This window comes from Belonocnema kinseyi, chromosome 6, assembly GCF_010883055.1.
Source record: "Belonocnema kinseyi isolate 2016_QV_RU_SX_M_011 chromosome 6, B_treatae_v1, whole genome shotgun sequence".
NCBI classification, from domain to species: Eukaryota; Metazoa; Arthropoda; class Insecta; order Hymenoptera; family Cynipidae; genus Belonocnema; species Belonocnema kinseyi.
In genome coordinates, this window is record NC_046662.1 from 4,691,069 (window position 1) to 4,709,151 (window position 18,083).

General features: G+C 23.6%; 1 protein-coding gene across 2 annotated transcripts in view; it reads right to left on the reverse strand.

Moving 5' to 3' along the window:
* Positions 1-18,083, reverse strand: part of LOC117174377 (vacuolar protein sorting-associated protein 13D) — a 277,354-nt gene that overhangs the window by 18,641 nt on the left and 240,630 nt on the right. For both annotated transcript variants that reach the window (XM_033363451.1, XM_033363449.1), the window contains 3 exons: positions 12,382-12,993; positions 5,331-5,513; positions 1,447-1,818 (listed from right to left, as the gene is read on the reverse strand). In XM_033363451.1, the coding sequence (XP_033219342.1) occupies positions 1,447-1,818; positions 5,331-5,513; positions 12,382-12,993 (1,167 nt within the window). The remainder of the gene's footprint in view (positions 1-1,446; positions 1,819-5,330; positions 5,514-12,381; positions 12,994-18,083) is intronic.

Here is an 18,083-nt window from a genome sequence, read left to right on the forward strand (position 1 = left end):
AATTGTTAGAAAATGTTAAAAATATTGTTGATATGTTTTTTGATATTTTTCAAATTATTAAAATCTTTGAAAAATCATTGATGTTTTTGTAAGATCTTTTAAGTCTATGCAAAATTTTTGCGAAATATTTGAAACCTTTATTAACTTCGGGAAATGATTAAAATCTTTCCGAAATCTTTGAAATTTTGGAAATGTTTTTGAAATACTTAGTAATATTTGTGAAATTATTGAAACCTTTGGAAATAACTAATGTCTTTATAAAATCTTTTAAATCTATCAAACATCTTGAATATTTTAGACAGAAACAATATTTTAACTGAAATAAAATTCTTTAATTAAGAATATATTATTATGAAGTTATTTTCAAATTGAAAATAGTTTATAAACTTTCAGTCAAATTGTTTTTGTTTACTTTTTATTACCTAAAGTAAAGATAAATTTTAAAAAATTGATTTATTTATTGAATAAAAATGTTTTTCATCCAAAATTTTCAACATCATAAGCTTTTATTTTTTATTTGATCAAGTATTTGAGAAAACGTTAAAAAAATCTTTAAATTAAAAATGTAAGCGTCAAAAGAAAAATTTTAAATGGAAAATTGTTTAAGCAAAGAAAATTTTGAATTACGCATTGTAAGCTAAATAGTAGCATAATTAGAAAACATAAAAATTCAACTAATTATTTAAAAACTGTTGAAATTGAACGTGGACAGATTTTTCTTCTGCAAATTTGTAAAATTCGCGGTAAAAAAAATTCAGTCATTTCTCGGTTTTCCCGGTCTCAAAAAATTCCCGGTCATTTTCCGGTTTTATCTTATTTATCTTATTTCTCTTATTTATCTTATTTATCTGGAATACTTGAATTTTTAACCAACAAAATAAGTTTGAAACACGAACATTAATTTTCAAACAAAAGATTAATTTTCTTTAAAAAAATACGATTTTCAACAAAATACATAAATTAAAAAAAAGTGTCAACAAGAAATTAAATAGTTAAATTTTCATTTAAGAAAATTAATGTTTAACCAAAGAGATGAATTTTCAACTAAAACGATGCAACATAGAACTGGAATACAGAAATATTCAGTTTAAAAAGAAAAACAAATTTTTAATAAAAAAAAAAAAGAAAACAAAGTTGAATCAACATAATTCATATTTCAACTGGAATCGTTAAATTGTAAGTTAAGAAAATAAATTTTTAGCCAATCAAGTAATTAAATTTTCATTCCAAAAAAGATGAATTCTTATCGAAAAATGTAGTAATTGATATTTTAACTAAAAAAGATGTTAATTTTTAATTAAAAACAGTTGTTTTAATAGTTAAGAAATTGATAAAAAAATATTGAAAGACGTCAAAATGCAAAAGGTTTTTTCTTTGGCTCAGAAAATTTGGAAAATGGCTCCTACACATTTGAATTTCCATCCTTCATTTAAAAATTCTACTCACAGGAAATCCTTCGTTTGCCGCTCCGTCATAAGTTTGCTTGACGATACTCGTAACTCCACCCAAAATGCCAAAACCCAATCCTTTCAAGCCCGCCAGCAAGTGATCACTACTTCCGGAAGTATTGGCACGAATCCTCTGTCGAGTTTCCTCGTGTCTCTCGTCCATTATCACTCGACCCAGTCCATCGGATAAAGTTTCCGTGACTTTGGCAGCGGAATTGGAAAGCCCGTGGGTCACGTTCTTCACTAACGTTTTTACGTTTCCTTCCATTATGAAACTAGAAACTCCTTCGGAAACATCGTTGACGAAACCAAGGGGGTTTCCGAGGAAATCGACAGATCCGAGGATTACTGCCGCCTGCCACTTCAGCTCCTGAACAAATTTTTATTCAAAAGTTTGAAGGAATTTGATTTAATGAAAGGAATTCATTGACGAGGAAGAAATTTATAAGAGGGAAAGATTAGAAAGAGATGAAAAGAAGAAAAAGAGGAATTAAGAGAGTGGCGATTCAACGGACGATTTCAAATTCCCAGTTATTTCCCGATTTACCTAATCAAGGTTTTCAATTTTTCCGGGCAAATAAAAGTAACATATTCATATTTGCCGTAAAACGCAAAAATTTATTTTAATTCATCACGTTCAAGGATGCTTAGACATCCTTTAACACAACAGAGCAAAAAATAAATGATTTTTCAAATTAAAATATGAATCTTCAACTGGTACAGTTGAGTTTTAAACCAAAAAGATGAATTAGAAACTAATATGATAAATATTTAACTTGAATACTTGATTTTTCAAAAATAAAGATTAATTTTCTACCAAAAAATACAAATTTTCAACTAAATACATGATTTTTTAACAAAATAGTTTAGTGTTCAATTAAAGAAGATAAATATTCAATCAAATAATTGAATTTTGAAATAAAAAAAGAATTTTCAACAGAAAATGGAATAGTTACATTTTTAGTAAAAAAGATGAATTTTCAATTAATGAAGACTATAATTCAGCCGAATAGTTGAATTTTGAGCAAAAACAAAATTTTCAACAGAAAATGGAATAGTTATATTTTAAGTTAAAAAAATTAATTTTTGATCTAAAATGATGAATCTTTAAACAAAATAGTTAAATTTTCAATAAAAAATTTTTTTACTATAAAAAAAGATGAATGAAATTTCAACTAAAAACGATCATTTTTTAACTAAAAAATGAATAATTAAATTTTTAGTTGAAAAATGAATTTTTAACCAAAGAAATAATTTTTTAATCAAAATGATGAATCTGCAACTTAAAAATTAATTTTTAACAAAAGAGTTTAAATTTTAACCAAGTAATTTTATTTTCAACCAAAAAGATGAATTTTCAAATGAAAAGATAACATAATATGAAAATACAATTTTTCAAGAAAATACACGATTTTTTAACGAAATAGTTGAATTTTCAATTAAAGAAGAAAAATATTCAACCAAAAAATTGAACTTTGAACTAAAAAAAAAATTAAAAGATAAAATGGAATAGTGACATTTTTAGCAAAAAAATAAGTTTTTATCAACAAGAATGATGAATATTTAATCCGAATACTTGAATTTTCAATTAATGAAGACTATAATTTTACTGAATAGTTGAATTTAAAAAAAAAAATTTCCCCAGAAAATGGAATAGTTATATTTTGAATTAAACAAAATAATTTTCAACTAAAATGATCAATCTTTAATTGAAATAGTTCAATTTTCAATAAACAAAATAAGTTTTACTAAAAGAAAAGATAAATTGTCAACCAAAACTGAAATAGTTACGTTCAAATTTTAAAAAAACAACAATGTCTAACCAAAAAAGATGAAATTTCAACTAAAAACGATAATTTTTCAACCAAAAACTGAATAATTAAGTTTTTAGTCAAAAAATAAATATTCAACCAAAGATATGAGTTTTTAACTAAAATTATGGAATATCCAACTAAAATAATTATTATATTTTCAGTTGAAAAAATAAAATAATTTGTAATGAAAAAAAACACCAATTTTTAACAAAATAGTTACATTTTTATCAAAAAATTCACTTTCATCCAAGACATTTTATTTTAAACCTATAAGATGAATTTTCAACTAAAATGATAAATATTTAACTGGAATATTTGAACATTCAATTAAAACGATGAATTTTTAAATAAGATGATTAATTTTCAAATAAAAAGATAAACTTACCATAAAAATAAAAATAGTTGAATTTATAATTAAACAAGACACATTTTCAACCAAAAAGTTAAATTTTGAACTAAAAAAATAATCGCTTTCAGCCGGAAATGGAATGGTAACATTTTTAGCATAAAAAAATTATTTTAAACCAAACATAATAGTATTCCACGAAAATAGTCAATCTTCAACTGAACTAGTTGCATTTTCAAACAAAAAAATTAATTTTGACTAAAACAGGTAAGTTTTCAACCAAAACTTAAATAATTAAATTTTAAGTTAAAAAAATAATGTTTAACCAAACAGCTGAATTTTCAACTACAACTATAGAATTTTTAATTAAATTAAGTTAAACTTTCAGTTAAAAAACTTATTTAAAAAAAAAACTTTCACCAAAAAAATGTAAGTCTCAAACCACTAGTTGCATTTTTTAACAATTTGATGAACTTGCAAAATTAAATTGTAAATATTTGATTGGTAGGAATAGTTGAATTTTAAAACCATAAAGATGAATTTTTAATTGAAATGTTGAATTTTTAACTAGAATAATTAAATTTTTTACCAAAAAGATTAATTTTTAACTAAGAACATTAATTTCAACTAAAAAAGACGAATTTTCAACTAAAGCATAATTTCTTAACCAAAAAATGATACATTTTCAAACATAAAGATTAATTGTTTTAAAAAAAAGGCGAATTTTTCAGAAAGCGCATAAATTTAAAAACAATTAATTTAATTTATAAATAAAAAATATCAATTTTCAACCAAACAGTTAAATTTTCATCCGAAAAATGATACGTTTTTAACAAAGAATGGATTTTCAGCAAAATATTTCAATTTTCGACTGTAATAGTTAGATTTTTAGTTCAAAAAAATTAATTTTTAACAAAGCAGTTACATTTTCAACCAGAGATAAATTTTCAATTAAAATGATAAATCTTCAACAGAAAAAATTAATTTGTTTAAATAAAGAGTTTAGCTATTAACAAAGCAGTTGAATTTTGTACTAAAAAAGAGATAAATTCGCAACAAACAATGTAACCAAATTTTCTATTATGATTCAGAATTTTTTTCTTGAAATACTATTTCTACAACAAAAACCAATTAAAGTAATTCCTTTATTTAAGATTTTGAAGGGGGAATTTCCAAATTGTCACGAATTTCAATTTGGAACAAAGATTTAAAAAAATTATCCCTATCCTAAAATAAAACCGATAATTATTTTCTAAAATTTCTTGTTTAAAGAGAAGTAAGCCAATAAAACGTGATAAATCCATTTCTTTCAAAAATTCAGAAAATTATTGTTTCTGTATGTTTGAAATATCATCAATTCGATTATCAAAATTAAGTGAGCGAAAAAAAATCTCACAGAACAAAAAATTGCAAGAAGTTCTTACAAAAAATACAACAAAAAATTAATAATACATTATGTTTTAATTAAAGTAAACTGGGATAATCTGAAAAATCCGAAAATGCAGATAAAGTAGAAATCAATTTTTTAAATTGAACACAATTATCAAAATAATAAAAACTTAAATTTTTCTGCGATCTGAAGTAAATTCCCGTTTTTTTTGTTTAATAAAATTTTTTTTTAAGTATTAGAGAAAGGAAGTAAGGAAATTCTGAAAAGGTAAAAGTATGGATGAAGAATATAGAAGAAAAAGAAGGGACTAGAAAAAAAGACAAAATACGTACATCTATGTAGTGTTTTACGATCGAGTGCATCAAAAATTGTCTGCTTTCGAAGGGATGCATCCTAATAAATGGTTCCAGATCAATAGTAGCGTCCTCGAATTTAATTAACGTTAATCCCAATTTTTTCTTGATCGCCTGGAGATGACTGGGCAATTTCGTAGCTGTCAAAACACTCAATTTAACCTGTAAAAAGAAGAAATTAATTAATAATTGAATTCATCAGATCGTTTGAATTTTTCCGAAAATCTATCTGACATTGTGAAATAATTGATGTCTTTGTGAAATCTTCTTAATCTGTACGAAATCTTTGTCAAAGATTTGAAATTTTTGTGAAATCATTTTAAATCTTCAGGAAATCATTGAAATTGTTTTCGAAAATTTTTAATATTTTTGAATTTGTTGAAATCTTTGAAAAATCATTGAAGTCTGTGAAATTTTTAAAAACTATCTGAAATCTTTGGTAAATATTTCAAATATTTAATCAATGTTTGATAATATTTTTGATATGATTGAAATCTTTGGAAAATCATTGTAATCTTTGTTATATGTTTTAAAGCTATCAAAAATATTTATAACAATTAAAATATTTCAAATCTATTCGAAATCTTTGCAAAATATTTCAAATATTTGATCCTATTTTTGAAATAATTAAAATCTTTGGAAAACCATTAAAATGTTTTAAATTTATCCGAAATCTTTACGGAAATCATTCAAATCTTTGACAAATATGTCTTAATGTTTGGAAAGCTTTGAAATATTTTTGAAACATTTGTGAAATTATTGTAATCTTTGTAAAAACATTGGGAAATCATTTATATATTTGTGAAATCTTTTAAATCTATCTGAAATCTTTGAAAATGTTTTGAAATATTTCGTAATATTTATAAAAATGATTGAAATCTTTGTGAAATCTCATAAATCTATCCGAAATGTTTGGAAATTTCGAAATCTCTTCTGAATATTCGAAATCTTTGGGAAATCATTGAAATAAAAAAAAATACTTTTTAGGTATTTGTTATATTTTTGAAATTGTTGAAATCTTTGGCAAATTTTTTAATTCTTTGTAAAAATCTTTTTAATCTATCCGAAATCTTCGAAAAATTTTTGAAATGTGTGTGAAATATTCGAAATATTTTTGAAATAGTTGATAATATTTGTGAAATTTTTAAAATTGTATCCAAACCTTTGCGAAATATTTGAAACCTTTGTGAAATGTTCCAAATCTTTGGGAAATCATTGAAATACTCTCAAAATATTTTTGAAGTATTTGGTATATTTTGGAAATTGTTGAAATCTTTGAAACATTTTTGAAATATTTGAAAATATTTGTGAAATTCCTTAAATTTTTGCAAACTATTTGAAATCTTTAAAAAATCATTCTAAATCATTGTGAAATCTTATACGAAATATTTGATATATTTTTGAAATATTTGATAATATTTTTGAAATCATTGACATCTTTGTGAAATTTTTGGGAAATTATTGACACCTTTGTAAAATATTTTTAATCTATCAAAAATCTTTGCGAAATATTTGAAAACTGCGTGAAATCTTTTAAACCTTTGGAAAATCTTTGAGACATTTTTGTAAAAGCTTTCTGAAGTCTTTAAAAATCTGCGAAATATTCAAAATATTTTGTAAATATTTAGTAATCTTTGTGAAATCTCTGTGAAATATTTAAAAACTGTATGAAATCTTTGAAATGTTTAAGTAATCATTGAAATCCTTAGAAAATCATGGAAATCTTAATGAAATATTTGAAATATGCTGAAATTTTTTAATATTTTGTAAATGTTTAATAAATATTCATGAAATTATTGAAATCGTTGCGAAATCATTGAAATCTTTGTTCAACCTTTGAAATTTATAGGAAATTTTTACGAAATAATTTACGTATTTGTGAAATCCTTTAAATCTATTCGAAATCTTGCCAAAATATTTGAAATTTTTGTGAAATATTCAAAATCTTTGCCAAATCATTGCAATCCTTTGAGAATATTTTTGAAATATTTGGTTATATTTGTAAAAATGATTGAAATCTTTTTAAAATCATTAGAAAATAATTTAAATTTTTGTGAAATATTTGAAATGTGCTGAAATATTTGATAATATTTGTGAAATTATTTAAATCTTTTCGAAATATTTTTAATCTTTGGGAAATCATTGAAATCTTTGAATTCTTTGTGAAATATTTCAAATCTATCCGAAATCTTTGCGACATTTTTTTTATCTTTGGTAAATCATTCTAATCTTCGTAAAATTTTTACGAAATATTTTTGAAATAATTGGTAATCTTTGTGAAATTTTTTTGTATATTTAAAATATTCTTGCAACATTTGGTAATATTTGTAAGATTGTTAAAATCTTTGTGAAATCTTTAGAAAAACATTCGATGTTTTTGTAAAATCTTTTAAATCTACGCAAAACTTTTGCAAAATAATTGAAACCTTTGTTATCTTTGGGAAATCATTGAAATCTTTCCGAAATATTTAAAATTTTGGAAATCTTTTTGAAATATATGGTAATATTTGTGAAATGATTTAAACCTTTGGGAAATCATTGATGACTTTGTAAAATCTTCTAAATCTATCAAAAATCATCGATGTTTTTGTAAAAACTTTTAAGTCTATGCAAAATATTTACGAAATATTTGAAACCATTGAAATCTTTCTGAAATCTTTGAAAATCTTTGCGAAATCTTCGGGAAATTACTAAAATGCTTTAAAAATATTTGTGAAGTATTTGGTATATGTTTGAAATTGTTGAAATCTTTGCAAAATCATTGATGTCTTGGAAAATCTTTGAAATATTATTGAAAAATCTGTGAAATTATTTAAATCTTTGTAAAATCTTTTAAAAATATTTGGTTACATTTGTAAAAATGATTGAAATCTTTTTGAAATCCTTAGAAAACCATTGAAATTTTTCTGAAATATTTGAAATATGCTGAAATATTTTAATATGTAAATATTTTGTGAATGTTTGATAATATTTATAAAATTATGTAAATCGTGGCGAAATCATTGAAATGTATGTGTAACCTTTGAAATTTATAGGAAATTTTTATATTTTAAATATTTGTGAATTATTCTATATCTTTGCGAAATCATTTAAGTCTTGGGATATCTTTGCAATATTATTGAATCATTTGTGAAATTATTGAAATCTTTCAAATCTATCCGAAATAATTGCGACATTTTTTTTTATCTTTGATAAATCATTCAAATTTTTGTGAAATTTTTACGAAATATTTGTGAAATATTTGGTAATATTTGTAAAATTATTAAAATCTTTGTGAAATATTTGAAAAATAGGATTCTATTGTAAAATCTTTTAAATATATAAATAATCTTTGCGAAATCATAGAATCTTTTCAAAATAGTTTTAAATTTTTGGGAAATCATTGAATTCTTTGAATTATTTGTGAAATCTTTCAAATGTATCTGAAAACTTTGTGAAAATTTTTTTATCTTTTTTATCTTTTTAGGAAATATTTGAAATATTTTTGAAATAATTGGTAATCTTTGCGAAATTCGTTTGTGAAATCTTTGCAAAATCATTGAAGTCTTGGGAAATCTTTGCAATATTCTTGAATCATTTGTGAAATTATTGAAATCTTTATGAAACCTTAGCGACATATTTGAAATGTTGTTGAAATATTTGGTAATATTTGTAAAAACGAATGAAATCCTTATAAAATAATTAAAATCTTTGAAATATGCTGAAATTTTTGATAAAATTTGTGAAATTCTTTAAATTTTTGCGAAATATTTTTAATCTTTGGGAAATCATTGAAATATTTAAATTCTTTGTGAAATCTTTCAAAATTATCCAAAATTTGTGCAAAAAATTTGAAATTTTTGTAAAATGTTCCAAATCTTTCGGAAATCTTTCAAATCTATCCGAAATCTTTACGAAATAGTTTTGAAATATTTTGTAATATTTGTAAAATTATTAAAATCTTTGTGAAATATTTGAAAAATTATTGATGCCTTTGTAAAATCTTTTAAATCTATAAACAAATTTTTGCGAAATATTTGCAAACTTTGTGAAATTTTTGGGAAATCATTAAAGTCTTTGTAAAATCTTTTAAATCTACACGAAATCTTTGTGAAATATTTAAAAACTTTGTGAAACCTTTGACATCTTTAAGTAATCATTGAAATCTTGAGAAATCTTTGTGAAATATTTTTAATATTTTGTAAATGTTTGATACTATTTATGAAATTATTGAAATCGTTTGCGAAATAATTTTAAATCTTTGAAATATATGAGAAATATTATGAAATAATTTAATTATTTGTAAAATCTTTCTGATCAATCCGAAATCTTGGCGAAATAGTTGAAATCTTTGTGAAAAATTCGAAACCTTTGCGAAATCATTGAAATCCTTAGAAAATAAATTAAATCTTTGTGAAACATTTGAAATATTTGATCAAATTTGTGAAATCCTTTAAATCTTTGCTAAATATTTTTAATCTTTGGGAAATCTTTAAAATATTTAAATTCTCTGTGAAATCTTTCAAATCTATTAAAAATCTTTGCGACATTTTTTTTAATTTTTGTTAAGTCATTCTAATCTTTCTAAATTTTTTACGAAATATTTGAAATATTTTTCAAATAAATGGTAATGTTTGTGAAATTTTTTTGTGAAAGCTTTGCGAAATATTGGAAATATTTTTGAAATATTTGGTTACCTTTCTAAAAACGATTGAAATCTGTATGAAATATTTGAAATATGCTGAAATATTTTACTATTCTAATATTTTGTAAATGTTTCATAATATTTATGAAATTATTGTAAACGTTGTGAAATCATTGAAATCCTTGTGCAACCTTTGAAATTTATAGGAAATTTTTACAGATTCATTCAAGAATTTGTGAAATCTTTTTAAACTATCCGAAATCGTTGCAAAAGATTTCAAATATTTCATAAATATTTGATACTATTTTTGAAATAATTAAAATTTTTGGAAAACCATTAAAATCTTTCAAATTTATCCGAAATCTTTACGAAATCTTTTTAATCTTTGGAAAAGCAATGAATTCGTTGTAAAAAATCTTTTTAAACTTTCCGAAATCTTTGGGAAATATTTCAAATCTTTGGGAAATCATTCTAATCTTTGTAAAATCTTTACGAAATATTTTATATATTTTTCAAATAATTGATAATATTTGTGAAATTATTGAAATCCTTCCGAAATATTTGGAATGTTTCTGAAATGTTTCTTACATTTGCAAAAACGATTGAAGTCTTTTTGAAATCATTAAAAAATCATTTAAATCTTTATGAAATATTTGAATTGTGCTGAAATATTTTAATATTTTGTGAATGCTTGATAATATTCATGAAATTATTGAAATCTTTGTGTAACGTTTAAAATTTATAGGAAATTTTTATGAATTAATCTAAGTATTTGTGAAATCTTTCAAATCCATCAGAAATCTTTGAGACATTTTTTTTATCTCTGGTAAATTATTCTAATCTTTGTAAAATTTTTACGAAATATTTGGAATATTTTTGAAATAATTGGTATTCTTTGTGAAATTCTTTTGTGAAATCTTTGCGAAATCATTGAAGTCTTGGGAAATCTTTGCAATGTTATCGAATAATTTGTGAAATTATAGAAATATTTGTGAAATCTTTAGAAAATAATTGTAATCTTTGTGAAATATTTGTAAAATCTGATTCTGTTGTAAAATCTTTTAAATATTTGAATAATCTTTGCGAAATATTTGAAATCTTTATGAAATCTTTCAAATCTTTGAGAAATCTTTCAGAAGCCTTTAGCAATTCGCGAAATATAATAAATATTTTTTAAATATTTGGTATATCCGAAATCTTTGTGACATTTTTTTATCTTTGTTAAGTCATTCTAATCTTTGTAAAATTTTGACGAAATATTTGAAATATTTTTGAAGTAATTGGTGATCTTTGTGAAATTTTTGGGAAATCATTGATGCCTTTGTAAAATCTTTTAAATCTATCCGAAATTTTAGCGAAATATTTGAAATCTTTGTGAAATATTTGGAAAATCTGATTCCTTTCTAAAATCTTTTAAATATATGAATAATCTTTGCGAAATATTTGAAATCTTCATGAAATCTTTGAAATTTTTGAGAAATCTTTCTGAAGCCTTTAGCAATTTGCGAAATACAACAAATTTTTAAAAATATTTGGTAATATTTGTAAAACTATTGAAACTATATATATAAACTAACTATTGAATTAACTCTACCCGAAATCTTTGTGAAATATTTAAAAACTTTGTGAAATCTTTAAGTAATCCGAAATCTTTGCGACATTTTCTAAATCTTTTTTAAGTCATTCTAATCTTTGTAAAATTTTGACGAAATATTTGAAATATTTTTGAAGTAATTGGTGATCTTTGTGAAATTTTTGGGAAATCATTTATGCCTTTGTAAAATCTTTTAAATCTATCAAAAATCTTGGCGAAATATTTGAAATGTTTATGAAATATTCGAAATCTTTGCGAAATCATTGAAATCCTTTCAAAATAGTTTTGAAGTATTTGGTATATGTTTGAAATTATGAAAATTGTTTTAAATCTTTGGGAAATCATTGAATTCTTTGAATTATTTGTGAAATCTTTCAAATCTATCTGAAATCTTTGCGAAATTTTTTAAACTTTTTATCTTTTTACGAAATATTTGAAATGTGCTGAAATATTTGATAAAATTTGTGAAAATATTTAAATCTTTGTGAAATCTTTACGAAATATTTTTGACATAATTGGTAATATTTGTAAAATTATTAAAATATTTGTGAAATATTTGGAAAATCATTGATGCCTTTGTAAAATCTTTTAAATCTATGAATAATCTTTGCGAGATAATTGAAATCTTTATGAAATCTTTGAATACTTTAAGAAATAATTGAAATCTTTGCGAAATCTTTTAAATATTTTGTAAATATTTGACAATATTGATGAAATTATTGAACCCAATTAAAATCTTTGGCAATATGAATTGTACACTTGTATTTATGGTACAATTAATGATTAATTATTAAACAATAAATCTCACTGACTTGACTCGGTACGAGTTTCAAAGCCCCAAAGTAGTATCGTTTCGCATGAGCCGCAGAAACATTAGAAATGAATTTTTGAGCATTGAAGTCATTTTCATCGACAGGAACTTCGAGTTCGGATCTTCCAGCGCCAATAAAAGCCGCCACTTTCAAAATGAGCCTCTCCTCCAGATGCACGCACATCGGCTTGATGCTCACGACCAGATGTTTGTAGATCTCTGCATTCTGGTTTTTCGAGGGCAATTTTTCAGCGGCGACATGAATCGCCGGTCGCGCGTCATTCTCGCCGCGACTCGCTCGCGAAATGTAGAGGACAGATGTGCAATGTGCCTCGAAAAGCTGGTTGTCGACTTGAACGTCGTCGACGCTGAGATTCAAATTTGTGCTGGCTGGTGTCATCATGAAGTCGAGAGTGATTCCCGCAAATCGAGTGAATATCAATTCCTCTGCGGGCTGGCGTGAAACGATGGACAGGCCGAGACCGGCTTGCAAGCTGACGTTCAGGTGGAGTTCTCGAGAATCTGGATTTTCCTCGTGGCTTGATTGAGTCGGCCGCTGGTTGATCGCGATGTTCAACCAGTCGCGCTCTTCCAAGAGGGCAAATGTTCGTTTCTGGAAAAGGCAGAAAAGACTTTTTTTTAAGTCAAATCAAAGACAACAGGAAATCTACTTTGAGATCGTACTTAATCCTCAAACGGTACACTCCAACCCAGCATACTTAAATGGTACACTGGTGCAGATTGGTTTGTTTGAAATATTAATATAATTATTTAAAATATTAAACGTATAATAAACAAATAGCATATATCACACATATTTAATATATACTAATCCGCTGCACCTGTGTTTGCGTAAATACCAATAAAATTAAAAAACTTCGGGTGCGAATTCGCACCAGTGTACCATTTGAGGTTTTAATTACGTAACACCGGTCTCATAGTCCCTATGGGAAAAAATATAGGGACCAAAAAGTACTTTTTGTGAATCTAACAGATGCATTTCCCAATGCATCAAATGCATTGGGAAAAGTGTTAAAATTCAAGGTGCATTAAAAAACCCAAATGAATTGAAAACGATTGTAACAAATTCAATTCAACTCAGTAACTTTGAAATAAACTTAGGAAAATTCAAGGAAATTCAAAGAATTTGATGAAATGCAGACTTCAGGGTCAATTAAATAAAAACTTTTAAAAATTCAAAAAATGCACTGAGTTAAGTAGAATTCAGTGAATTAAAAAGGATTCAAATAAATTAACAAAATTAAAAAGAATTCAAGGTGAATTCCATGAAAAATTTCAAATCCTTTCAAATCTGAAATTCTACTAATTTTTAATCTAAGGAGTGACTAATGATTACTGAACAATTCAAGATAAATTCAAAAGAATTCAAATAAATTGGAAAAATTTTAAGAATTGAAAAAAAAAATGATTGATGACAATAAATTTGGAGTGCATTTAAATAAGAATGAAGAGAAATGAGAATAATTCGATGAAATTTATAAAAAATCAATCTGAATTTAGAAAGCCATCAAGTGAAAAAACTTAATTGAATTCAGTAACTTTGAAATAAGCTTAGGAAAATTCAAGGGAATTCAAAGAATTTCATGAAATTCCTAAGAATTCAAGGTGAGTTTAATAGTCTTCAGGATCAATTCAATAAAAATTTTTAAAAATTAAAAAAAAAATTCACTGAATTAATTAGAATTGAGTGAATTTAGAAGGATTCAAGTAACTTTAAAAAATTCAAGAGAATTCCATAGAATTCAAAAGAATTTGGGGTTAAATTCCAAAAAATTTCAAATCCTTTCAAATATTTGAAATCCTACTAATTTCTAATAAAAAAAGTGACTAATGATTACAAAACAGTTCAAGATAAATTTAAAAGAATTCAAATAAATTGGAACAATTTGCAGAATCGAAAAAAATTTGATTGATGCCAATAAACTTTGAGTGAATTTAGAAAAATGTTAAAGAAATGAGAAACATTCAATGAAATTAATAAAAAAAATCAACCCAAATTTAAAAAGCATTCAAGAAAATTGAAAGCAGTTAAAAAACATGGAAAAATTAATTTAATTGGGTAGAATTTAGCGAATTTAGAATTTTAAAAAAAATTAAAAGAATTTAGGATAAATTAATAGGAATTCCGGGCGAATTGCAATTGAATTGTAAAAAATATTTGAAAATCTCTTCAGATTTTCGAAATCCTACGAAATCATTCATGCTTGGTGAAAAATTCTTTGAAATCCATTAAAATATTAAAATCCCTTTAAATGATTAAAACCCCTGGAAATTCCTTGAAATTGTTTAAATCTCTGGAAAACGCTTTGCCTGAGAATCTCTCTTACAGTATCCTTTTCTTTTTTTTTTCTTTATCTTTTTAAATAATCAAAATTATTCTAAATCCTTTACAGCTCTCTGGAATTTTTTAAAGACCTTGAAAATGCAAAGGAAATTGAAAAAAATACGTTAAAATATTTCAAATACTTTAATCATTTTATCACTTAATCCCCAGGATCAATTAAATTAAAACTTTTAAAAACTAAAAAAAACCATTGAATTAAGTAGAAAAGAGTAAATTTATATAAATTCAAGTGAATTAAAAAACTTCGAGTGAATTCATAAATACCTCACTTTTCATGGATAAATTATTTCAAATCCACTAAAGTATTTTAAAACTACATACGTCCTGCAAAAACGTTCCATATCATCATAAATTTTTAACAGTTACTTCTCACAGAAATTCTCTGATCATATTATTATTTGTTTGAAAATTTCACCATTTTCTTAAAAAGAGAGAGCCTTTTTGGTTGAAAATTCGAAATTTTTGTTAAAAATTCGACTTTTTGGAATAGAAATTCAACTATTTTTGTAGACCATTAACCTTCTGTTTACAATTTATGTTTTGTACTTTCTAATATGTCAACTGAAATATGTTTTGGATGAAAACTGTTTTTTTGAAAATTCAACTATTTCTGACAAAATTGAATTTTTGTTAAAAATTCGTATTTTTGTGTTGAAATGTCCACTAAAATATTTTTGGATGAAAATTCAACTCTTTTTTTGAAAGTTTGTCTTTTTGATTTAAAAATTCACCTGTTTTAGTAGAATTTCTATTTTTTTGGACAAAAATGCAACTGTTTGATTTAAAATTCAACAATCTTGTTAAAAAGTAATACTTTTTTGGTTAAAAATTAGACTATTTAGCAAAAAATTTGCTTATTGTTATTATTATTCATTTATTATTGTTATTATTAAAAACTAACATATTATTATTGAAGAGCATTATTTTTTGTTTAAAGTTCTGCTGATTTGTTGAAAATTTAACTATATCAGTTTTTTTTCCACATTAAAATATAAATTTTAAATATTTTGATGTTGAAAAATGAATTGAAATATTTACTGGATGAAAGTTCAACTTAGAAAAGTTATCGTTTTTTATTGGAAATTCATCTGTTTTAGTACAAATTTGATCTTTCTTGTATAAAAATGCAAATATTTGGCAGAGAATTCAAATATTTTGTTAAAAATTCATCCTATTTGGTTAAAAAAGTTCGTCTTTTTGGATTTAAAAATCAATTATTTCGTAGAAACTTATTTTTTGTTTAAAAATTCATATTTTGATCTTGAAAAGTCAACTGAAATTTTTTTCAACAGAAAATTCAAATATTAACCCATTCGATTAATCAAATAATTAAATAATACTAAAAACTATATTAAATTAAATTCAAACCTCTTCGAACTTGTAACCTTTCAATTAAGAACATTGCATTTTTAACAAGATAGATTAATTTTTAAACATATAGTTGAATTTCACACTAAAAAATATCAATTTTCAACCAAAAAGTAGAATAGTTTAATTTTCAGTTTTTGTCATATAAAAAAAAAAGAAATTTTCGACAAAGGTGATAAATTTTTAACTCAAATGATGATTCTTCAAATGGAATAGATAAATTTTAAACAAACAGAACGATTTTTAACAAAAAAGTTTAAAATTCAACGAGGTTGTTTTATTTTCAACCAAAAAGATAAATTTTCAATTGAAATTTTTAACATTTAACTGGAATAATTGAATTTTCAACAAAAAAGATGGGTTTAAAATCAGGAAAATTAATTTTCAAACACGAAAGGATTAATTTTCTACCAAAGAAAGACGTTTTTTCAACAAAATACATCAATTTTCTACTAAAAAAGAACAATTTCCAACCAAATAGTTGGATTTTAAACTAAAAAATACATTTTTATAACAATAAAAAATGTAATAGTTTAATTTTCAGTTAGAAGAATTAATTCTTCAAACAAACCAAATTTAACCAAAGTGATGAATCTGCAACTAGAATAAATAAATTTGAAAAAATTTTTTTCAAAGTTTTTAAATTTTAACCAAGCAGTTTTATTTTCAACCAAAACGATGAATTTTCAAACAAACGGACAAGTTTCAAACAAGAAGAAGAATTTTAAAACATAAGGAATAATTTTCTACGCAAGAAATATAATTTTTCAACAAAATACATGAATTTTTAACAACAAATGGATTTTCAACCCAAAATATTTATTTTAAAACAGAACACCTTATTTCCCATTAAAAAAATGGATTTTTAACAAAATGCATAAATTTTCAACCAAATAGTTTAATTTTCGACTAAAAAAGAAGAATTTTTAATCACATGGTTGAATTTTGAACTAAAAAGATCAGATTTCAACAAAAAATGGTATAGTTAAATTTTCGGTTAAACAAATTAATTTTCAGAGTGGTCAATGAAATTAAAAAACTGGAAGACTGAAGCTAAAAAAAATTCCACTTGAAGTAATAAAAAGTGAGCAACAAATGAAAGAAGTCAAAGTGTAACTGTTAAATTTTCAACTTTTAAAATTGAAATTAAAAAGTTTTTAATTAAAATTTTTTTATTCAAATGCTCAATAACTTACGCGAATAAAATTAATGCTACTAACATTTTTCAATATAAAAAAATATGAATCCACGTTATTATTTTCAATGCTCTCAATTAAAAAATCAATCAACCTTAAAATTTTCAAAATTATATAATTTTAAGAAATTTTAAGGTAGAAAGATTAAATATTGAAAACTTAAAAAAAATGTAACTAAACACTTTTTAAATTAGAAATAAAATTATTTTCTTTTTAAATAGTTTGAACATGCTTGGAAAGCTTCAAAACTTTATTTCAAAATCTTGAGAAATCTAGCAGTTGTTTTAAATTGCTTTTAAATTTAAAATGATTTTCGACATTTTTTTCTACAATTTTCAGAAAATCCGGCAAATTTTGGAAAATTTCTTTACAATTTAAATGTATAAATAACAATTGAACATTTATTATTTGCTGGCGAAATTTGAGTAATCTTGAGATATATGTAGGAGTTTTGAAAAGATTCAAACTTAATGTAAATTTTGAAATGATAGTCTAATATAAAACGAAATGTAGATTTTCGCATATTTTAAACAACAAAATTAGATTCATTTCAAGAATTGTGAAAGGCTTTTCAAAGGAATAAAACATTTTCTTAAGATTTTTAGGAAAATTAAAAATAATTGTTCATTTTGAAAAACTATTTTAAAAGAATATTTAAAAAGCTTTTCAAAGATTTAAACAACATTTTCAAAAAAGATTCTAGAAGATTTTAAGAAAACTTTCTAAAATTTGCATGATAATTTTTAATCTTTTTAAAACTCCTAAATATCTCTT